Source organism: Rhinichthys klamathensis, unplaced genomic scaffold (genome assembly GCF_029890125.1).
Source record: "Rhinichthys klamathensis goyatoka isolate OS25496 unplaced genomic scaffold, OSU_Roscu_1.1 h1tg000040l_1, whole genome shotgun sequence".
Taxonomy (NCBI): Eukaryota; Metazoa; Chordata; class Actinopteri; order Cypriniformes; family Leuciscidae; genus Rhinichthys; species Rhinichthys klamathensis.
Window position 1 is genome coordinate 9551981 of NW_026606587.1, and position 24562 is coordinate 9576542.

Consider the following 24562-nt stretch of genomic DNA (forward strand, 5'->3'; position numbering starts at 1 on the left):
ACCAACTGTTAACTTAGTTTGTACATCATACAACAATATTGTACAAATTTGGTCCTTCACTAAAGAATTATATTAACATTTGAGCACAGATGTGCTCAAAAAGAAACAATACTGTTTACCAAGGAACAAATCACATAGAAAAAAAAAATCATAATATTACTGAATTCAAGAAGAAGGAGAAAAGATTTTCCAATTGCCCCACTGGAGAATAATTTAACTCTTAAAAACAAACGTTTAGTTGAGACTAAAGGCCTGTATACAGCTCAAATACTTACCATAACAACAATAATTACAATGACGATGATGCTATACAAATGAACAACCATGCTGCGTGATATATCATATGAAGATTTGACCGCTTTATCCGAGTGTTGAGCAGCCGAACAAAAATCACAAAGGTGACCTCCAGCATAGACTTTTAGAGCCAGTGGCGTGCCAACACTGCGGTCAGCCTTGGGGGAAAGTTAGCATGCTAGTTGCGGGCTAGGCTTAAGTGCTTCTATTGCCATTGGAAATCAATGTTGATGTCTACACTAATGATCTACTGTAAGACTTCGGCTGTGAGTTAATATAAAGGAAACCTTGGTACAGTGCTGTAGAAAATCAACTTGAGAATGGAATGCTGTATAGAAACGGTTAAAATCTCCAGTTGAAGAAACACATCAACTACCCTGTCCAGTCAACCCCGGCCTGGGCTTCTCCGAGAACATGGTAAAAAAAAAAACCTCGAGAGCAGTCTCTGTGAAATGCATATAATTGAAAATGAGGTGATTTTCGAGTCTTTCGAATGCATCCTCTTGATTCAGCTGCTGAGGAGAGAACTCACTATAGTTGCTAGTTGCAGACAGGAAAGATGCTGTATGGCTGGGATTTGATGATTTCATTCTTGTGTAATAAAACTCTCCCATCTATGATTGGTTCCTGTGTCTGTTTCACTCAACAGTACGTTCTCCTCCTTATGCGCATAGTGGTGGTTCATCAACCGTGGCGTTGCTGGTCTTCAAGTTGGTCTCTTCTCCCATCTCCTCCTTTCTCCCTCCATCTCTTCGGATCTCTCTTTTGTCTTGTTCTTGCTCTCAGATGTTGTTGAGGGGGTGAAAGGAGCTGGTTTCCGACGGCCCTCCTCCCATGTTGAGCCAGGCATCCAAGGAGTTCTGGGAGGATGAATGCAGATTGGCGTTCTCAGACAGAGAGAGCATCATTGCATAAGCCTGGATGAAGAAAACAAGGAAAGTTTCACCTCAGAACCAAAACGCACATCATCTTTGACCTATTGTCATTCCAAATCCATGTGCTGTTATTTTCAGCTGCTTATTGAATCCTCAAAAACGTATCTTTCTGTGTTCCATGGAAAATAAATAAATAACAGCATGCGGGTTTAAAGACATATCCCTTTTTGGGAATCATTATAATGCAATCTAAACTTTAATTCTTTACATGATACAATATCAATTGGACATAAATCCTACAGACATAATGAATTTCACCAAATCAGACATTTTCCTGCCAGTAAACAATATTAAAGTAAAACCATCAACTGGGTTCACACATATAAGACACGTAACAACTCCACATGAAATGTTGAGACCAGAAGACAATTTAAAGTTAGATAGAAAGCTAATAGTGTTAGTTATGTTAATATCATTCAGTTGATGTTTGTATCAACATTGAACATTGAACATTTTCTTTATAAAACAAAATAAAAATGACAATGATTAGGTAGTGCATAAGTTGCATGTAGTTATATTATAACATCTTTTTCTGCATGGGCTATTGCAGGAATACCAAAACTTTAGTCTAACCACTATGACCTCAATTTTAAAGTAACCTTAACCTTTATGTAATTTTTTTTTTTGTCTTTTGACACATAGAGAGAAAAATATAATATTATTATTGTTAATTACAATTTTATCTCAAATATCAGATATTTAATATCATCTTGACTGCTCAAAACATACAATTTAATTTACGTTATTTACTTTGGTTTTCCAGTGGCTTTTCTGACAGAGTCTACCAAATGGTTGGGGAACCCTAAAGGCCAAGCTAAAAAGATCTGTGTCCATATTGAAAAGATGCTCTTTAACTGTGTGTCCTTCTCTCGACGTAACGTAACGTAAGACATGGGCTCAAGGCATAGTAGAAGCTCTCTGGAGCAGGTACAGTCACATACCTGTGTTTTAGCCTGCCTGAAAAGAGTTTCTTTCAGCGCCTCCGACTCTACCGAGGGGCTAAAAATGTCTTTAATGTCATAGGGCTCCTCGCCAGCCTTATGGAATTCCAGGCCTTTGGGGAAACCAGCCAGAGGTTCCAGATCTAATAGGCCTGCATCCTCCTCAATACACCTGTACCAGGAAGGGGGGAAGGGGGAGGGGGCCGGGGTGTGGAGAGGGGAGGGGACCCTCAGTTAGCCCGCAAATTCAAATCTAAAAATTGGAACTGGATGCATTTGAGCAGCATGCAGTGGATGAGATGGTGACGGGACATGAAAAATATAGGTGGTCATCACACTAGCGGATGAAAGCACAAAACAAATGGACACAGCTTTGGTGTTAAGAACTCTGTCCATCTCTCTGTCCATGCAGAATTAAACGAGATGCTGGGAAACACTTGCTCTTGAATAAAATGTGCCACGAAATATTGATCATTGAAACATTTAGATGCCAGTGGCATTCCAACAGCAATGCTGTTCAAGATGAGAGAGGCGAAAAACCGAACTGGACGCTCATTGCATGTGTGCAAAATTGCTGGAAACTGTTAAACTGATCGTTTTTTTTTCTTTGTTTAGGCAAACCAAAGTTTCAATGATTAAACACACATGTACTGACAGATGATTAGTTGCGTTAGTTACTGTATGAGGACTGACAGACAATGAGTATCACAGTAGTAAACACTATGGGAGACAATGAACGTCTTACACAGACACTCTGTTCCTCAATCTGGGGTGTGTTTCCCGTACGACGACGTAAGTCACGACTGTTTCCCCAAACCGTATTGTCGCAAATTTGTATTTGGTTAATGGTTAACTTCTTTTAATGAATCCGTTTGAGATCGAACTAATGCTAGATTTTTTTGCTAAAATTACAGACATGGCATTTGAGGAAAATGATCATTTATTTCAGTTATTTTGCATTATTTCCAGACTCAATCATAGGCTCGTTCTTACGTACTAGAGCACGTTCGCACATGCGCACTCTTCAAAAACGGTGCTATAAATCTCTTGACAAACTAAAAGAAGTAAATGACATTTGTATATTATTTGAAATTAAGTATATAGATTGTACAGAATGTCAGCTCGCTTATTTCGCTGAAGATAAGAATTTATTGAGTCCACATGTCATGCAAACAAGAAACTCGGCTTCTAACCACAGGTGGAAAGTTGTCATTCCAACCACTCAACTTTGCGATGCTGTTTGCGAATGTTCATTAGATCTATGGTTCCAGGAAACACTTACTCATTGAACTATACTGATAATGATGGACCGTAGTTGGCTTTCGGGAAACGCACCCCTGGTGAGCTGCTTTGCTGTCTACATGAGCAACTCTCTTGTGGCTTCAAAGGCAGCATAATAAGTGAATAGATTTGAAACTATCTTCTGGAACAGGTTTTATTTTATTTTTTTATTGCGTCTATGCAGCTCACTTGGTTTTGGAACAGAGCTATAGCATTGTAGGCACATTGTTCTTTTGTTACAGTCAATACTCTGTCACAAAACTTCTGATCTTCTTAAATGAACACTCAACCAAAATCGAATATAAAAATGTAAATTTAGTGGCATTCACAACTGGAGGTAAACAACATGATTGTGTTTGTTTGGGATACATTTGAATATCTTTTTGAATGAAACGTTTTTTTTTTTTTTAAGAAATCTCTTATAAGTACCAAGGTTGCATTTATTTGTTCAAAGATCCAGTAAAAACAGTAATATTATGAGATATTGTTACAATTTAAAATAACAGTTTTTATTTTATTTTAATATATTCCTAAATGTAATTTACTCCTATGATTAAAGCTCAATTTTCAGCATCATTACTCCAGTTTTAGTGTCTCATGATCCTTCAGAAATCATTGTAATATACTGATTTGATGCTCAGTTATTGTTGGTGCTTAATTATTATAATGTTAAAAATATTTTAATATTTTTATGGAAAAGGTGATACATTTTTTCACGATTTCTGTAGAAAATGTTGAATGAACAGCATTTATTTGAAAGATAAATCTTTTGTAACAGTATAAATGACTTCACTGTCTCTTTTGATCAATTTAATGCGTCCTCCTTGCTAAATAAAATGATTAATTTCTTGTAATAAATACTATCGATTACACTATTCATACTTCATTCTACTTTCTTAAATTTAACATGAGATCGAAATCGATCTGCTTAATGTTTCTGGTCATATCAGAAATATTTCATCAGTGCATTTACTCCAAACAAACAAACATAGCAACTACTTGCACCAAATTTCTTTTTTTGCCAATGTCACAAAAGCATCATATTGTAGTAAAACGTCTCGAAGAGGCGTATTCATGCCGACTGTATGATCTACATTTTCACATCTTTAAAAAAATGAGTGTTCATTTAAGTGAGAGTGGCTTTTAATCTTTTCTTAAATAAACAGACAGATGTGTTGTGCTGACCTGCGCGTGTGTTCGTAAGACATAGGGAGAGGGGTGGGCTCCTCATCCTCGTCGTAAGTGCCCTGCACCATAGTGGCGGGAGAGGCCGTCTCGTCCTGAGACTTCTCTGTCAACGAGCCTTCCTCATCTTCGTCATCTCCCTCCATCTCCTCTTCCTCCTCCTCCAGTTTGGAGGCAGTGTGAGTGTGACTCTGAGGATGCTCTTCCTCTGTCAGCTCTGACCTGTAATAACAAACAGTCCTCATTTAGTTTTACATATGACCATTTCATCTTTCACTGCTGGACCTTTATTAACATGTCTTCATGCAAACAACTTCTGGTTTTACTGGCTAAGCTCTTTGCAAACAAAATGAGTAAAAATACCTATTTGAATACTTTGATTTTGAATACAAAATTTCTGTTGATATGTAAACAGGGAAGGTCATATGCCATTGCACAGCAAAAAAAAAAAAACCTCAACAAAAAAAAATACACCTCCAAAACTTATTTTCAGATAATCAGAAGTTGTTTTGTTTTTTTTCTCATGTAAATTTATCTTGTTTTAAGGATACTGAACGGATATTGTACTGGAAAACAGAACCAAAACCATGAATCAATGTAAATAATTTTTTTTGCACTGTGATTTCTGAATCTGAATGACAAATTTTTTCAGTTTAAATTCCATAAATTGTGTGGGTGGATGGGAGATATATGACTACATATGTATGTGACTACATACTACAGCAAACTTAAATTTGACTACATACTACAGCAAACTTTTTTATTTCAAAAAGAATAATCGTTTTCATCATGAAATGTCCCCTTTGAAATGTTCAGTTATTTTTTAGAGTGAAACGGTATCCATAGCAGAAGACGGCTTCTGTTTTATGTCTTTTTGTCTGTATTTCAGTGCTTATTTTTCATGTTGAAAGCTATCATCTTGCCTTTTCCTATCCAAGTTTCAACCAACTTGGGAATAAACTTGAAAAACCTTTCAATTCCGGCAGGAGCCACACACACACACACACGCGCGCGCGCTTTACATATCCCTGTAGGATTGAAGTGACACCAGATTTCTAATGGCCACTGGTGATGAGTTTTTATGTCTTCGGGACATGGCTATGACATCTAATGACACCTCCCCAAAATATCAGATAAAAAAAACTAAAAAAAAACTATTTTCACCCTGAGGGTCCATTGAGGTAATTCTCTCATCATAATCTGACTGCCAAATATCAGTGCTATGCTGGTCTCTGGGTTGCCATCCATCATTTTGGATTGGGCTGTAATTCCCCCTGCCTGGCCCGAGCTCGAAAACACAGATCCACGAATGACAAACACACAGGTTTTGCAATTAATGACAGACGTTTCTTGCGAGCGTGGCAATGATGAATTGGCTAATTTCGGAGAGGCGAGACAGAGCCAGCTAGACGGGTCAGCGGCACTCATCATGGTTTGTCTCATTGCCACTGAGTTCCAGAGAAACCGGTTGTTCTGCGAAGCAGCTATCAGCACCGCGCCGTTCCACTACCACTCTTTTCCCAAACATTTCAGTTTATGATGTCATTGCGCATACCCCTCCAAAGTCGTTTTTACTTCAGCGCTCTGAAACGAACTTCTATTAAAGCAGACGAATGTCGAGTGCGCCGGGAGGGGTGGTGGAAGGTGGGTGGTGGTTAAGCTATGTGAGGTGTAGACTTACCAAAACAGAAAAAAAAAGGAACAAGAAGAACTGCTTGTTTCCCATTTTCCATCATGCTTAAATATCCCATAATCAAATTTGCCCTGGCCTGAGAGAAAGTCCATGCCACGTGGGAGACAGCAGCGGTCCTGCCACAGACCTGTGCTTTGTCTCTCAGTCTAAACATGTCAGAGCGCTGTTTGCGTTAGCTTGAGGGGGGTGGGGGGTCCGTCAATGCAGCACACAGATAAATGTCTCAGTCTGAGGGTCCCCTGATAGGGCTAAACCTGCAGACCCCTACAGACTGACCGTCAAACTCAGACAGACCAGGCACACACACTTGCAAACAGCATTAGCCCAGCTGCAGGTAAACCCCCATCATGCCTCTCTGTATATTGTGAAGAGAACAGATCACATCATTTTCCACTGACATTCATGGAGGAAGTATGGAAGCTTGCTTCCGCCACTGTATTTTTATCTCACAATTCGGACTCTTTTTTTTTTTTCAATTGCGACTTTTTATCACGCGATTTGAGAAAAAAAGTCAGAATTGCGAGTTAATATAACATAATTCTGACTTTTTAAAATCAGAATTGAATGATGAAAAGTCGCAATTATGAGTTATAAAGTCAGAATTGTGAGATATAAATGTTTTTCTGAGACTATATCTCACAATTTTGACTTTTTTCCTCAGAATTGGACTTAATAACTCTCAAATTTAAAGAAGTCAGAAGTGCAAGATAGAAACTCATAATTACAAGAAGTCAGAATTACGAGAAAAAGTCAGAGTTGCGAGATATAAACTAGCAATTGTAAGAAAAAAAAGTCAGAATTGCATTTATATTTCACCATTGCGAGTAATAAAGTCAGAATTGCATTTATATCATGTATTTATATATATTGGGGGGTGGGGGGCTGTTCTGTGTGAATGGCTCCTTTAAGCTAATTTAATTAAAAATTTGGATAGCATGATTCAGATGATGTCATATCTCATTTGAGTAACAACTTTGTCTCAGATGTTACTCATAAAATTCCTTAGTAATAGCAGAAATTAAAGTGTTTGCGGTATTTAACTATACTATTAGTCTGGATAGCATAGCTTACGTATATAATGGATTTCTCAGTTATGTCTCATTTAAGTCTCAACTGTCTCGGATGATACTCCGACAATACCTTAGGAGAAATAAAATAAAAACTGAGACAACTGTATTTATTTAAACATAATTTGGATATCATAGCTCAGATGAGTGTTCTCATTTGAGTATCAAACATGTCTTAAATGTTTTTTCAGAAAATTCCTTATGAGAAATACAAATATGATTAAATGACAATTATTGTATTTGTTTATCAAATTATTTTGAATAGCCTAGCTCAGACGGGTTTTCTTAGGTCTTGTTTGACTATCAACTACTGTATATCTTTATTGTTTCTCCAAAAATTCCTTTTGGAAAAATATAAATAGGGACAAATGAGAAAATTGTTGTATTTATTTAAAAAACAGGATTGGACAGGATAGCTCAGACAGCTCATTCAGCTTGTATGGAGCGATAAAGTGAGTGTGCATAATTTAGCCCAGATAATTGAGTTCTCAGTAATGTCTCATTGAGAGAATGTTGAGTTAAGCTTCTGAAACTCTAGAAGAGGCAAATGCGAGACAGGAGACTGCTTTCTAGTCTCATTGCTTTATAGGAGAAACAAATGAGATATTAAATTTTTTTATAATTTCCTACAGAGCAACAAAGACAGAAGAAGAAATTAAAAGCAGAAAAAAGACGTTCCACCATGAATGCAGACTGGCTGCACAAGAGTGACAGAAACCGAGAGAGAAACAGGCAAACGTCATGAAATAAGATGCATGAGCGCATAGGGGAATATTGCAGCTGCCTGTCCATTTGAAGCGGGTGTTTCTGTGAGGCCGATTTGCAGGGAGACAAAACAGAGCTCTTATTTGAATTACAGATATTAAAATGCCAGGCCTGCTTGTACGAGTCAGGACAGGACTATTGATCCCAGATGGCAGTCCACGGCAGAGCTTTAAAATGATGAGGCAGAACCATGGAGTGTGGAGGAACCGGTAAAAATCGAGGAGGACTTTTACACGTCTAAGAAAGAACTCATGTATTTGGCAATGTATCTGTTCGTACACATTTGTCTGCATTAATCAAACTCCACAGTACCTAAACCAAAACCTGAAGCGATGTGAACCTGGCCACACACCGACAGGCGTGCTGACGGTTCATGAATTTGGCAGTAATGAGCTTTTGTTTGGTGTTTTCATAAGGCGATGGAATGTGCTCCCTGATGTGTATCTGGCTGTGCTTAATGCAGAACAGAACTCAACAAGGTGAAATGACTCATTGAGATGTCCCGTCCCTCTGCCCACTGAAGACAAAGTCTGTAATGCACACGCGCACACACACACACACGGCTGCTGGGAGTGGAGCAGTACCACAGTTCTCCACTAGAGGGCAGACTGTAACTTCATGACAAGCGTGTCTGAATCGGATTCTATACAGTAGGTTTGTTGCCATGGTTTCAAAACATATTCTGTCCATGTGTGTGTTTGTGCATGAGTGCGAGCTCGTACCTTTTCTCCGAGGAGCTACAGGCCTGGTTCAGCTCACTATTGGAGATGAAGTTCCTAATCTCTGAGAAATACGAGTCCTCCTTCTCATCCAAAAGTGCATGATTGTCAGACTCTGAGTTCGGTGAGGAAATATTTGTTCCTAAATTCGAGAGGATCCCCGACTGCTGACTCACTACAATAAATAAGCAGATAAATTGATTACTAAATAACTCATTAAATAAGAAAGAGTGACGGAATATCTAAACATATGCAGCCTTAAAGGGATAGTTCACCCAAAAATGAACATTTTGTCATTATTTACTCTCCCTTATGTTGCTCCAAACCTGTATGAAATTTTTTTTTCTTGCTGAACACAAAAGAAGATATTTTGAAGAATGTCTGTAATCAAACAGTTGATGGTAGCAATTGACTTCCAAATGTCATCGGCTACTGTCAACTGCCAACCAACATTCTTCAAAATATCTTCCTTTTAGTTCAACAGAAGAAAGGGTGGGTAAATGATGACAGAATTTTCATTTTCGGGTGAGCTATCCCTTTAAAACTACAGTTGCATGTGCTCTTGCCAGATACTTTTTACATTTACAAACTTAAAGTTTATGTTTATTATTTACTCATTGCATATTTATATTTATTTTGGTTATGACAGGTATTTTAACACAAATCACCTCCTAATAAATAAGATAAAAGCATGAAAAAAGCAGTAATATGATTTCAGGTAATCTTTACCTCAACTGAAAAAGGCGATTAACATCATAGATTTGCATTCAAAATAAAATAAAAATAACCAAAAAGAAATATTTGGACAATATAGAAGGAAACTGATTTTACCTGGAATATTCTCGTGTTCATGTTTCTTTAAGTGGCGGTCCAGGTTGGTCTGTTGACCGAAGCAGCGATTGCAAAGGTGGCACTTGAAAGGCTTTTCCTTGTTGTGAATGTTACGAACGTGTCGCTGGAGGTTGGAGGAGATGCTGAATGAACGGTCACAGTATTTACATCTATGAAGGAAAGAAGGAAGGTGAAAAAAAATCAAAGATTTCATATGAGGTTTGTGCTGGGCTGAAATTAGAATTATACGATATGAAATTAGAACATTAGAATTATACAAATTTCAACAAACATATTTGTAGTTTCAGTCAAGTGAAATATAGGAAATTTTGTTGGAAAAATGGCTTAATATTGTAGCTACCATTAAATACCATTAAATGACCAGTGCTTTCTCCTCTCAGAAACCTCTCATTTCATTTGTGTATGAAAGCAAACACTCCCTTATGTCCTTTTATGGCTCATTGCTTTGCCTTCACGTTTTTCCTTCACGTAAGCCAATCAAATAGCTAGTCTTGTAAACATGATAGACAAGGTGCAGTACATTTCCCTTTTTTGAGATTCCACATTTTGACATTTTTGAGATATTCTCTGTGCGCTAGAGTGTCACGGTTCAACTTCCATCGCTCTGGATTACTTGTTTGCAATGTCAGATCAGCCAGAATAGGCAGGAGAACATCAGTTTAATGTGCTGATAAACAAACATCGCAGCGAGGCAGTGTCAGGAGTTCGCCGGACAGTGCTTCCTTTGTTGGGTGGCCGGTGTAGCTTAGACTCCCGCGGTCGCTGCGAAGTTGACTTTCAGGGCTAATTGCTTTGGGAAAATCGCTCGTCATCAAGTGCTCAGAATCAAGATGCAGGCCCCTTTTCATGTTCCAGTTTATTTTGCGAGCAAATGTGTGTGTGCTTCTGTAGAAACGATTTTCCAGACTTGGCACATCATGGTTCATAGAGAATGGTAAAATGCCAAGGCAACGTTCTTTTTTGTTTTGTTTTTTAAGGCCAGTCTTTTCTGCCCCCCATTTTGTTTATTTTCATTACTTGGTCCAGAGGGACTTTAAATTACTTCATCATCTCAGTTCTTTTTTTCTCTGTTACAAGGACTGTACATGAAGCGTTACAATCCGAATGGGGTCTTTCAATGGTCAGACCTAGTGGGCCAATTTCGCTACGTAGAGTAGCTGATAGCATCTACAGCAGGCAAATAACCTACTACAATGAAGCCGGCCCGCTCTGATATTGGCCTGACTCGGCCTTTTTTGCTGAAAGTAAGATGGGGAGATGCTGATGATGTCTGCTATTTGTTAGGGTAAATTGTTTCTAAATGAGCTAATCAGGGGATTGTTGTGAAGGAGCCAAGCATGTAGTGGCCGTGTCCCAAGGGAGGCTCTCTATCTCGTTGAGTGTGTTCACAGGGCTCTATGGTAGATTTGTAGAACTCAAAGAGGGGTCTGATTCCGCCTGACCTTTTTTGTACGCTAAGAAAAACTCGTGTGAAACTGATATACGCTACAGAACTTCCAAATGCTTTTAAGTAGAATGCGTAAATAAATGCGTAAATAAAAAGAAAAGAAAAGAACTATTTTGGAAGGAAACAATGCAGACACCTACATTTTTACACTTTCTGAAGAAAAGGAGATTATATTGCATGCCCTGATGCTACAGTGTTCTGGGTGGTTTCCCGGTGGTGCTATGCGCTTATTGAGGAGTTGTATGGTTGTTAGGGTGTTCTGGGTAGGTAGCTTTCGTCTTTATTAATGTCTACGGAATTTTTCACTTGTTTCACCATTCGCTAAGCAAAAAGTCTGTTTGCTTAGAAAAGTAATAACATACGTCAAGAAGTCGCATTATGAGGTAACATTCATGTCTCTTGCAAAAACAGTGCGGGACGGGTTGGATGTCAAAGTTTATTACTTATGGTCAGGGGTTTGTTCAAATCCCTAACTCTGAGCATTAGTAAAAATCATGTTTAAGCACCACTATTAAGTTAATTTTTCTCGTAAATGAATTATTTTACTTGAATGTGTTGAGAAGCTGGACTGTAAGGTTACCTTTGGCAGTAAAAGTCTTTCTTCTTTCACATCTTAGTCATGCCTAGGTCAAAATATCACTTAAAACTTTGAAAGACCCCCATCTCCAAAGTGCCCTCATAGAGGACTTTCCACAGCTGGTTAGAAGCCAAATCAATTATAATTAAGCAGTTCTATAAACAGAGCGTGGCTGTCTCCAGGGTGCTATTACCAGCCAACATTGTCCAGAGCTTACTCTACCTCCAAAACATCTGCACAGACAGAATCAATCTTCTTTCTTTTTTGATCGTGCTGCCTCTCATGTCTTTTATTGTTTCTATGTGATATTTCTCAGAATGAACAACATTTGTATTGCAACAATACGCTAGAACATATCTCATGTGCTGATCACATAAAGCAACAAACAGATTCCCTTGTAAGTTGTCTACGTTTTCAATACAAGAGCAGGTTCAAAAGGTAGGCAGCCTAATAATCAGCAACTGATTTGCTATGTATTTTGTCGTTAGCTTAGCAACATGATATAACATCAAACTATTGGAATAAATTGTGAGGTAAATCTCCTTCACACAGGGGGTAAAATGCTTTAGAATTTCAGTACTGCATTTGTGTGTGTGTGTGTGTGTGTGTGTGTGTGTAAGAGTGTATGTATAAGAGTGGCTTACCTGTAGGGTTGTTCTCCTGTGTGTGTTCGTAAGTGCCTTGTAAGATTAGCTGACCTGGGAAAGATTTTCCCACAGTACCTGCAAAGGATGGAAACTATACTTTGATACAGTCATCTAGCATTGTTACAACTCTCAAATTCAAAGAGTTCTAACTCATTGTCTGGGGACATTCAATGTAAATTGTGATGACTAATAAAACAAAAGCAGAACATTGGTAACTTTAGCTCTATATAGTCTATTTCTATTTTGTGTGTATTAGTGTGTACTTCTAACTATAATGGTATGGTAGAAATGCTCAAAATAACACTCTAGAGTTAAAGGAATCTTTTAGGGATGTTTACTCTTGTTTCATGAGCGGCGCTCACCTGCAGGTGTATCGCTCCTTGCCTTTGCGTAAGATAGCATCGGAGAGAGAGGGAGGCGGGGAGCGGAAGTTAAAAAGATGGTGTGAGGGGTGCTGGAGGGAATTGGGAGCATCCAGTTTCAGAGCGCCAAAGCTTTCCAACTTCTCAGTCATGTTTTCCATCGCAGACACCTGAGGAGAGAACATGAGGCGAGTTCAGAGAGGAATACTCTATGTTTGATGCACAGCTCAGGAGCTCATTTAATCAGAAACTTCTCTCGGATTGATTTTGTGTGAGATTAGGGTCCATTTTTTTGCATTTGTTTAGGGCAGATACACGAAGAACAAAATAATAGTGGTGGTGAGGAACTCTGACAGAGAGCCTGAAAGTTTGCATCATAACCAGACAGGATGGAAAGCTGGAGGAAGTTATATATCAGAAGGTCGAGACTTGATTGTGCTGTTCAAGAGTGACCTCCCTAACCTATGGCACGTTGGCAGCCACTCGAGCAGCCCCTTGGGAGCCCCCGGCTCCTACTTTGTTCCCAACAAATCTCTGAGAGAAGCGTCTGAATGAGCCATTCACCTCCGTGAGCGGTAACCATACAATGCAGTTTAAGATACCCCTCGCTGATAGTACTTCCCCTGTTGCAGAACAAAGGCTTCGCTATGTGGCTCTATGGCCAAAAACAGCTTACATCCTTCCTACTTTTGGAATATGGATAAACACAGAGACAGACAGTGTGTTTTAATTTATTTATACTGAACATGTCTTGGTATCACCTTGATTCTGTCAGTGTTTTAGCTTAGAATATCAAAAGGCAATGGTGCTCTTGTTAATGCTTAAACCTTTTTTTAAATCATGATCACATATTTCTCTAAGAAATCACCGGCGCCGGTGCAGCTAACATATTATACATTTTAAAAACTGCAGTAATATACAATGAGACAGACGATAGACAGACAGACAGACAGTCAGATAGATAGACAGATAGATAGATAGATAGATAGATAGATAGATAGATAGATAGATAGATAGATAGATAGATAGATAGATAGATAGATAGATAGATAGATAGATAGATAGATAGATAGATAGATAGATGGACCACCTGTAGAAGTAAATAGGTTTGAATAAATAGGGGGCTGCTGAAAAGAGAGAAGGAAAGAGCGAGAGAAGGTTTGGATTTGGGGGGAGGTAGGTCAGCATTGATGGAGGCCAGATTTACAGGTCAGATAAGACAGTTCCCAACAAGAGAGGCCATTCTATTACACACAAACACAGGAAGTCCCTGATCGACATGCAGACATTATCTAGGCAGCCAGAGCAAGAAAGAAATGCTAGGAAGTTATTAGCGGTGGGGACTCAACGGAGAACTTCTCAGAGACAATGGTCTACTCCGAAAGTATGTGGCATAATTTGTTTCAATTCAAAAGGCCATTATTAATAATATTTTCATTATTGTTGTCACCGTTCAAAGGTGGGAAAGGTTTAAAATACTAACACAAACAATGGGGGTTGTTTTTCTAAGCAAAAGATAACGAATTTTGAATACACAGCATGCCAGAACAGGCAATACCTCTTATGAGATTATCTTCATGATGAAAATAATCTAATGAAAATAAATACCATCAGAAGTCAGGACTTTTTTAAAACATCAAGGCTCCCCTTGAACCAAACAGGCCTGAGGCGGAGGACACTGGGAATGTGTTTTTCGCGTCTTGGCATACTCCACTGTACTTGAAGAGCAATGCAATGAAGAGCAGGATCTTTACCAAGGTACAAGAGGAAGTAAAGCAAATATATGTTAAAAACAAATACCTGAGGATGGAAAAGTAGTGGTGCAGGCCTCAGGTACTTCTCCTTTAGAGCTCCTACTGGGTCTAATAGCTTCCTCTTCTCCACCCTGCTGGACAACAACACCAAGGGTTACGTACGAACGAAGGTTGATTGTAAACCTACTGGGTACCAATACTTTTTCAATAACTTGTCACATTTTAACATATCCCTATCTACAGCTTTGGATTGTCATTGTGGTGGGTAATACAACAAGGCCTACTCGGCTTAAAATACCTGTAGATGGGGTCCATGAAGAACGGCGAGGGCTTGGCGTAGTGGAGCGACGGCTGCTGGGGAGGAGGTGGCTGGGGAAGGGATGCTTGTGGCTGATGCATCTGGGGCTGGTGCAAGTTCTGGGACTGAGTTAGTGCTGGGTGTTCATCTTTAGCTGCTTTGCAGTTTGCGCCATAGACGTGATTCTTGCGCTGTTCATGTGTGCCACCGTTCTGGTTGGCTCGGCTTCGACTGCCTATGCTAAGGTCCAGAGGCTGTTCCTCACCAGGGGCCCGGAGGGCGTTGGATGGCAAGGCTGGCTTGCTGGAGGGTGGAGGGAGAGGTTTGACCTCCTTGGGTTTGGTGGTTAGGTCAAAGGGTGAATCAGCACCAGTGGCTGTAGGCAATTTCTGTATGTGCTCACGAGGTGATTTAGGCTCAGGTTTGAAGAACATACCAGGATTGAGTGCTCTGTCTGTGAATGGGTACAAGGAATGTGGGAAGTTGGGCAGAAACTGGAAAGGAAACATGGAATGGTAGTTTAAGGAGCTCATTTTCTTCTCCTGCAAGCCCATGAATCCAGGCCCAAAATACTTTTCTGCAATGGAGGCAATGGCTTTAATGGAGTCAGTGGTGGCCCCGGAGGGTGGAAGTGCTTGCTCTTCTGGTGGTGGGAAAAAGGAATGCTGGGAGGAGAGGAATGGCCGCTCGCAAGGGAGGTTCCCTGAACTGGAGACAGATACTGAACTGCTGCTCACTTCGTCCTGCTTGCTCTCCTGCACCGGTTTCCTCCTGCCCTTCTCCCGTTCGCTCTCTGCCTCACTTTCTAGGTCGGAGCCAGACACAGTGCCAGTTGTGGTGTCTAGATCTGTGCCACTAGATGTGTTAACATCTTCCAAATCACTACCATCAGACATGTCGTTCATCTTCACTTTATTCTTGTTGTCTGAGAAGTCCAGTTTGGACTCTCGGTTCTCCTCTGACTGGCTGCTGAGACCACTTCCTACATTTCCATTGCTGTTGTGCATGGATGAGACCACGGAAAGAGTAGGAGCATCAAGAGGGGGCAGCTTACCATCTTGAAGTGGGCTCTTGAGCAGTGAACTAGGAGGTAACAATGGCGGTCTAGGATATAGTGATGGGGGAAAGATCCCTGGGAAGCCATGGGACATGGCTGGGAATGCAGGAGGTGCTGGGGAAAAGGGCAAACCTGCATGATGTGGCCTGGATGAGAAATAATCACTGAAGTTAATTCCACCATGGTTCAAGCCAGGATGAGACTTGGACTTGCCTAAAATGGGACTGGATGTCATTGGTATGCCCGGTGTGAATATGCCTCCGGGATTATAATGGTTCTTGCCCTCGCAAAAGCGCCGGTGCTTGTTGAGGGAGGAGGTAGTGCTGAACATTTGCCCACAGTCTTTACACTTGATCTGGGTGCGGCAGTCTGCATGCATCCGCTTGTGACGACACAGGTTAGAGAACTGGGTATACGATTTGTGACACACCTCACCTGGGAGAACACACATGACTGGTTAATTCTATTAACATACTGTTTTCATTTGGCGTTCATTCAATAGAAGTGATAATCCGGCAGCTGATTAGATCAACCAATAAACTGTGCATGCTGTTTATCATGTTCAACAATCACATCAGAAGTAGCTAACCCTGCTCCTGGATGGCTACCTTCCTGCAGAGTTTAGCTCCAACCCTAATCAGACACACACCTGAAACAGCTAATCAAGCTGTTCAGGATTACTTGAAAAAATTACAGGCAGGTATGTTGGAGCAGGGGTGAAACTGAAGTGTCCAGGAAGGCATACCTCCAGGAGCAGGGTTGGCTACCCCAGTCTACATTGAACTCTACTCTGTTTCGAAGGTGAAATAAAAAAAAAAGGCTGCACATGGTAATGTTATATGTTAAAAATATGATCAATTAGCAAATTAATATCTTGTTGATGATATTCTTTATTAATAGATTAACTGTTTCAACTAATTTTGTATACATACAAATACATGTACACTGGTACAGCATACATGCATTTGGACACTGGACGGTAACACACAAAACATTGTGAAGCCAAGCAAAATGAAGATGATGTTTTCTCAGTTTTGGTAAGAGGGCAGCTAAGACAAGGCATATACATTAACCTCTAAACATTAAATCTGCCTTGGCCATATACAAGCCTTAATGGGCCCTCAAAAGAAAATGCACAGTTACAAAAAAAAAAAAAAGAAGAAGGGTAAAATGGAGTAATTAAGAGAGCGAAAAAGAAAGCACGAAAGAAAAGCCCAACAAATGTAGAACAAAACAAAGAATGGCTCTAGAATTTCATTTAGTTTCTCTGACCTATAAAACAACAGCTGTCACAATCTTGGGGTGGAGCTAGCCGGGAGGTCTTTGGACACTGGTAATTGTATCTGAGGCTTAGACAAGACTGCTCAGACTTACAGATGAAAGGCTTGACACTGCTGTGTATGTGCTTGTGCTGCTTGAGGCCCGAGGAGGTGGCAAAGGTCTTGCCACACTCAGGGCAGGTGTGGGCTCGGGCACCGACGTGCTGAGAGCGGATGTGGCGCTGGAGGTTGCTGGGGTCTGTGAACACCTGAAGAACCCACAGAAATATGCCAACTTAGTGCCAAGTCTAAATATACAAATCTAACATTGTGTAAAGGCTATGTAAGATGAAAATGAATGAAAATTAATTGTACTATTAGCATAAACAATGTTTTTAAATTTGAAGTACATGGGAAGTGAAAAGTAATACTTTTGGAAAGTTGACGTCCTGTGGTGTGACATCCATCTAAAAGAATTTTAAACAAAATTTGGCTATTGCATTTTATAATTATTCTGCAGCTTTCATGACCTCATATTAATCAAGAGATTACATGGAATGTTTGTACTGTTAAAAATTCATTTGTCACATGCATTGCAGGACCTACTGAATGTAAAACAAATATATACATTTTCTTCAAATACATTTTAAAACATAAAATCTTAATATTGCAGTCCATGAGCACGTTATGTTTCAACTTCCCACATATAAACTGATTAACGCATTCAAAAACATAAGTGGTTGCAGAAACCTACCTTATCACAGTTTTCACACTCAAAGCGCTTGCCACTGTCATGTGACATCTGATGGCGAATGAGGTTGGATTTCCAGTTGAAAGCTTTGGGGCACTGGTCACACTTATACTCTCTTTCTTCTGTGTGCACGATCATATGCTGCCCCAGACTAAGAATAAATAAGAACACCATAAATATTTTCTGTGACAACCATGTAGGCCAGTGGTTCTAAACTGGTCTGTTCTGATAAGATTGCATATCACAGGGAAGAAGAATGCTAAATTCAAGTAATACAACTAATCATGTAGCCATGTATAATTACAATAGCAAAATCTTTAAAGGGTATTTTTTTTTTACGTCAAAGGCTGTACAGTCAAACTGATAAAAAAACTACAAAAAAAAAACCCATCTATCTCTTGGTAGCCAAATTAGGCAAAATGCCAAATGTGGTTTGTGGCGACCTTTTCCTTTGGGTTCTGTGTCATGTTAATAATTTTTTATAATGTTTTCCTATGTGGCTCATTGTAATTTCAGTCAATTTCAATGTTTGATTTTAAGAACATTTTTGTTTGCTTTTGTAAGATAAACATATTATTCATGCAAAAGTTTATGAACGCATGTTTATCACACACATGTGCAAGAAACAATTTTGGTTCTGTGTTGGGTCACTGGTACAACGTAAAATCTGGGTCTTAAAGCAAAACCAGTTGAGAACCATTGATGTACGCAAACCAGGCAAATAAACATTAGAAAGCATTTTCACACCCCTTTTTAAAATTCTTACAGCTTGGGGTTACCTAAAGCTTGGTGGGTAATTACAACTTGAGCAGTAGGGTGGAGCGTGCTCACCTGTACTCGCTAGGGAAGATCTTTTCACAGTCTTTGCACTCGTGTACTGGCTCATCGCTGTCTTCGCGCTCCTGTTTGAAGTCTTCGCTTAGTGAGTCAAAGATAGAGTTGCCGCTGCTGCAGGAGTATTTCTGATGCCGCCGTAACTCCAGCTTTGATGTAAAGAGTTCATCACAGTGTTCACAGCGGTACATCTGCTCATCTGTTGGGACACCATCATACAATTGCTCATGAATTACATTCATTGATTATTCAAATGAATTATTCAATTATTAAAAGGTACAGTCTTCAGAATAACACCTCAAAACAGACACTTGAGCCACAATTTAAATAGTCTGAAAGTCATCATATTAGATGACAAAATATCAAACAAAGTCGCATTTACTTTTCTAGCAAGACTCAAAAAAGAGATTTTAAATGATACGACAATAGATATACTTTTTAAAATGAAAACAAAAATATTTGAGCACTTTCTGTTTGTCAAATGTTAGTAGAACATGTCCACTGCACCTTTGGTTACTCTATAGGACACCTGTGTGAACTTTAGGAGAACTGACTTAACACATCCACTAAAAATCCCTGAAACACCATCTGTGAAAAGCTCTAGCAGCATTTTGTTTGTAGATGCCACTCGTTTTGATATTTTGTTATCAATAATGTAATGAAATGTACACATCTTTAAGTCTAGCATAGGCTTCCAAATACTCTTTTATTTTAATATCAAATGCATAACATCTAAAAAGTTTTGATAAGTAACCATATTTTCACTGAATGTAAGGCTGGTAGTGCTTAAAGAAAAACATGTATTCTATTACAAATACAAATATTTAAGATCAATAGTATTTTACAAACCCTTAAAAAATGACATAAAACAGTAAAGAGATTACAAGATTAAAGATAAAAACGTCATGGCTTTTGACTTGCTTTCGACTGAAAATCCGTCTTTGGAGTAATTGTTCATATGACCCGGGGGTTAAATGGCTAAAAACGTGGCTGTTTTATCCTCGGTGAAATCCTGACACAAGAGCCAAGTTCACAGATAACCCTGCAGTCGTGGAGAGGCACTAAGGTTTGATTCATTAGCCATCATCATCCTCAAATTAAACTCAGCGATATCTCTGATATACTCCATGCATGGCCCAGATCAAGCCAAGTTGGATGACTTTCATTATTCTTTAAATCAATATTGTGAAAGCAAAGCCCATGAAATGCTTGCATCGATGCTGTCTTAACTAGGCACATTTTCTGCTTTATTTTTCTTTTCTAATGACATGTATTGACAGAACACACTCCATTGCGATGCTCATTGACTTCCTGCAAAATAAACGAGTATTTTGAATGAACTCCCCTTGTAACCTCAAAGAGGCCTTTACAGGAAAACTAAAGTGAAAAAATTCGGTGCAGATTTAATTTCTGTACTGACTTTTTTTTTTTATCGAGAGAAGCCATAAAAAGAATTTGAGACATTATCTCTCCGTCCCATCGGTAGCACTAACGACAAAGGCAGGAATGTTGGGGAAAAGACAGGGAATGGGAAACTAATAGCTCTTGGAGAGAAGTAGGGGGAACACAATTATGTGCAGTTTAGCGGCTAATCTGTGAGCATGGGTGAGGTCCCCCGAGACTCCTCCAGCTCCACTCCAAATTCCACCACCGATAAGCCATGAGAAGGAGGTAGACGTCGAGAGCTCTCATTCTGTCTGTCTATCGGTTTGTCTCTCGTCTGACTCCTCTTCGATGACCATGTTCATTCTACTCTACATTTCCTTTCTTTTGTTCTCTGGATTGATCTGTCTGAGTGGAGCCTGGCTTGCATCTTTTGGCGTCCCTGTCTCTCTTAGCTTCTCCCAGAGAGCTTTCTCTTCTGGCCTTTTTGGCAGGGAGATCTGAGGACACATCTCTATCAGATAAAACATTGTGCATGTGTTGGAGAGTGACTGCTGCGCTGTGACACACTTCAGTGCTTTTGCAATTTTCTAGTCTGTATCAACTACTCTGAGCTTCAAATCCAAAATTACCAGACCACTTGGAAACAAAAAAGATACAGAAGACTATGAGCTTGTTTCAAAATTGTTAACATTGTGTGTTTAAATATGGAAAGTACAAGTGACAACCCCTGCTTTTAAAGAAAGTGAAAAATTAAGGATTCATTTAGAAAAAAAGTAAACAAAAAACATAACACAATAAACACTGCACATTGTACAGTGCAATATGTAATGCTGTCAAATCGATTAATCGTGATTAATCACATCTAACATGAAAGTATGTGTGTGTATAATATATATATAGGCCTAGTACACACATATATTCCTATACATAAAATACATAGGCCTACACAGACGCGCACGCGCACACACATACGCTATATTATGTAAACAAAAACTTTTATAGATGCGATTTCTCGATTTGACAGTGTGTAAAAAATGTTTTTATATAAATGTAATGAGCCACCAAAAATAACCACACGTGTATCAACTCTATAGTGCTGCAATTTCATTGTAAATGTCGTCGACTAGTCCTATAGTTCAGTTGCCTCTGGGTTGAAATGGACTTCTTCTTGAATGAATTTTCTTCATTGCCGAACTTTGTACAACATCGAGACATGCATAGGCCACATAAAGCATGTTACTACAGTAACTGTTAGAAGAGGTGAACGAGTGTGGTCTGTGTGAGTTTGTTTAAAAGAGTGCCTAATGACTTGCATTAATCTCACCTTCCAGGTTCGGTGCCATTGAGCCCTCGGGGAAAACTCCGTCCTTCATGTAAACCAGTAACTCCTCCCCTATTTCAATATCTCTAATAGCTTTATAACAGATCTGCAAAGAGAGAATAAAGACGCATAAGATTTTTAAAACAACAATAACAACAAAAGGCATCAAATTAGGCTATTATTATTATTACTTAATTGTTATTGTTATCATCATCATCATCATCATCCGTGTTTTTTAGAGAAATAAGGCTTTATTTTAAACATAGCAAGTGTAAAAGCAATATATTAATTGGTTATATTTTATAATGTTTTTAAGGATAAAAAACACAGACGGCAAACAATCACAAAGGAGAAGATAAACAGATAATGCAGTAATTATGAAATGCAAAGCGCATTTGAAATCGCCCATGATTCATTCGATAATTTACTCACCGAAGGCCAACGAGAAATAAATGAAAACGCACACACACACACACACACACACACAATAAACGAGCGCATCAAAATAATTCCCCTAATAAAATAGGTGAAATTAAAGAATACAATAATAAAATAATTTTTAAAACCAATGTAGGCTAATCGTAGCCTAATCCGATGTGTTTGATGTGTTTTCGTTTTTAATTTTAAAAATCAAATGAAACACGCACGCAGAAAAATTGTTTTTAAAACACACAAAAAAACATGATAGTATTGTGTTACTTACCTAGCCTATATAGATTTCCGTACAGCCAATACGGAAATTATTTATCCAGGGTAAAGGAGTGTAGGCTATTTGTTTTAAATCTAAAATCTAAATCCTAAATACAGTTTTTTAAATAGGCTATAGCATATATAGGCTATATATTATTATCCCAGTTGTCATTTTTTTTTCTAAGTCAAATGTTTTGCTGCAAAGTTTCCTAAATTAACCATAATTAAAATCATTTAAGAGCGCTGTGATGACAAACCACATCTGTTGTGTCTTTTAACCAAAATACACTCAAAAACCATGCGTTTATTTTTGTAAAATAAATAATTTAAAGAGTGCAACTCACCTAAATAGACTTAAATAATAATCACAATAAAAGAAAAGAACTAGTCCGCTTTATAAAGCGGCATCACAGACTCTTCACACAGTGAAAAGGACAGTACCAGTTGTTCCCTCATGAGGGCGCTCAGGGCTAGGCGACAGCTGCTGATCTGGGCCCCTCTCCGAAATCAACACACACAGCTAAAAACCTGCACAAACTTCATCTCAGAGCTCCACTGTTGTGACAACTCTAATGTGTGTTATAAAAGTAGGCCAAGGCATCAGTTTGCCGCTCAAGAGGGGTGGCCAATGTATAACACAGCTATTATTATTATTAATATTAATATTACAATTACAGTTTAACGAAGGGAAGAGCATATCTGACCTTTTTCTTTCCCGAGAGTTGATAAAGTTGGGCTAGTTGTTGAGCGGTGGATCTTAAAGCCTCCAGTTGTAATAGCAGCTCTGGTCCCGTAGAGTTCAGCACGCAACCCATAGTATCATGACACTGCGCGCGACAGCAGCGCGAGACAGAGTCCGAACACGCGCGTCTTTGATGAGGTGAGTCGCGCTCATTAGTGATTCTCTCTATCGGCCACTCCTCCTCTCTTATCTCCAACCAAAAGGATTGAACCCCTCCCCATGTCCTCTCCTCCTCTGACCACCATATGAATCTATTATTGATGGAAAATGTATCTTTCCCAGATAATGAAAATGTAAAAAAGAAAAAAGAAAAAGAAAATACATGTATCGACTGTTGGGTTGAGCGCGAGCAGTGCCCTGCGCGAGGATTTCCGTGGGGCTTTAAATACATACACCTGTTTTTACTCGCTGTCTTCTGCCACAAACATTTAGCAGATATTTTAAAATATCTTTTTTTTGCGTTTTTAAAGACGAAATTCAATATCTGCGCCGACAGAGATACAGAAACACGCATTACGTTGCATGAGACACTTAAAACTGTCATATTCAGCCTAGATATTCATCAACAAAAACTTTAATCTTGAATATTCTATTCATGAATAACCATTACGTGGCTGTGTAGCCTATTTATAATTGATAATACATTGCAATAGCGTTTTTTTGCGGGTTACTGTTCTCCAATTATTCAATTTTTTTTAAATATAAATAATAATAATAATAGCCTAAATGCAATAATTTCATCCAAAAACGCCAATAAAGCATTCATTGCCTATATTATTTCATGCAATAATATTATTATATGTATAATTATAATTAATAGCCTACAACTTTAGTTTTTTATTATTAAGATCTGCATGATTCCGTTTTGATCAACGAATTAACTAAATATAATCATCGCATATTTTCAGAGGAGAGTTTGTTGCTTATATTGATTTATAGGTGGTTTACACATTGAAGAAATTCAACGACTGATTATTTCAACTGAAATTATAATTCGTGCATCGGATTTGATCTATTTAGGCTACCGTTATAACGGTTGTTTTTAGGCCATTTCAAATATAGATTGTTAACGTCAATGAATCAACAAATAACTAAAAGAATAAATCATGTAATCGTTGGAATTACATATATAAAATAATTACATCACACGTGACATAAAAAGTATCAGACTGAAACTTGCATTGGTCTAAAAGATAAATTTGGATGTCAGATTGTGCTGTAGTCCGGCTAGTTGTCATTGCTGTGGGTGGAATGCCTTCCTTTCACCCCTAAAGCAATCTATTATGATGGGGCTAAGCTGTCTCTACAGTAAATCTTTTCAGGATCTGACAGCACTGAGAGGGCCATCTTGACCCCCTCACAATGCTTTCAAGTGCTGGGGGCCGATGCATCATCCATCACTTAGGTGACAATAATCCCCTGTCTGTCACACACACACACACACACACATTCATATAAGTGCAAGCGGACACACACTGATGTGAATATATAAGGAAACACAAATGTAAAAACAACTTTTGTTTGGGTGTGCATGTTCGCCTGCCATTCAAAATCTAATTCTGATTCTGACATGATTCACTAAGACAAGATCAGAACAAAGTTCATCCTATCTTAGTTCATCCTATCTCAACTCTTTGATCAAATGCCAAAACCTTATAAAAACTAAACTGCACGACTAGACGTCAGGGAATTATTTTTACAAGTT

General features: G+C 38.8%; 1 protein-coding gene across 10 annotated transcripts in view; it reads right to left on the reverse strand.

Moving 5' to 3' along the window:
- Positions 1-403: 403 nt before the first annotated feature.
- The window catches only part of prdm16 (PR domain containing 16), a 248813-nt gene continuing 224654 nt past the window's right edge, over positions 404-24562 (reverse strand). For 2 of the 10 annotated variants that reach the window (XM_056246785.1, XM_056246787.1), the window contains exons 5-18: positions 21429-21531; positions 18716-18917; positions 17888-18035; positions 17565-17600; positions 17147-17402; positions 14818-16309; positions 14566-14653; positions 12766-12935; positions 12401-12478; positions 9712-9881; positions 8884-9055; positions 4637-4858; positions 2171-2342; positions 404-1211 (exon numbers count right to left, since the gene is read on the reverse strand). In XM_056246785.1, coding sequence (XP_056102760.1) covers positions 1077-1211; positions 2171-2342; positions 4637-4858; positions 8884-9055; positions 9712-9881; positions 12401-12478; positions 12766-12935; positions 14566-14653; positions 14818-16309; positions 17147-17402; positions 17565-17600; positions 17888-18035; positions 18716-18917; positions 21429-21531 — 3444 coding nt within the window. In that variant the 3' untranslated portion in view covers positions 404-1076. Of the gene's footprint in view, positions 1212-2170; positions 2343-4636; positions 4859-8883; positions 9056-9711; positions 9882-12400; positions 12479-12765; positions 12936-14565; positions 14654-14817; positions 16328-17146; positions 17403-17564; positions 17601-17887; positions 18036-18715; positions 18918-21428; positions 21532-22819; positions 23022-24562 lie in introns of those variants that run through there. The other 8 variants (XM_056246793.1, XM_056246790.1, XM_056246789.1 and 5 more) reach the window with 8 other exon arrangements.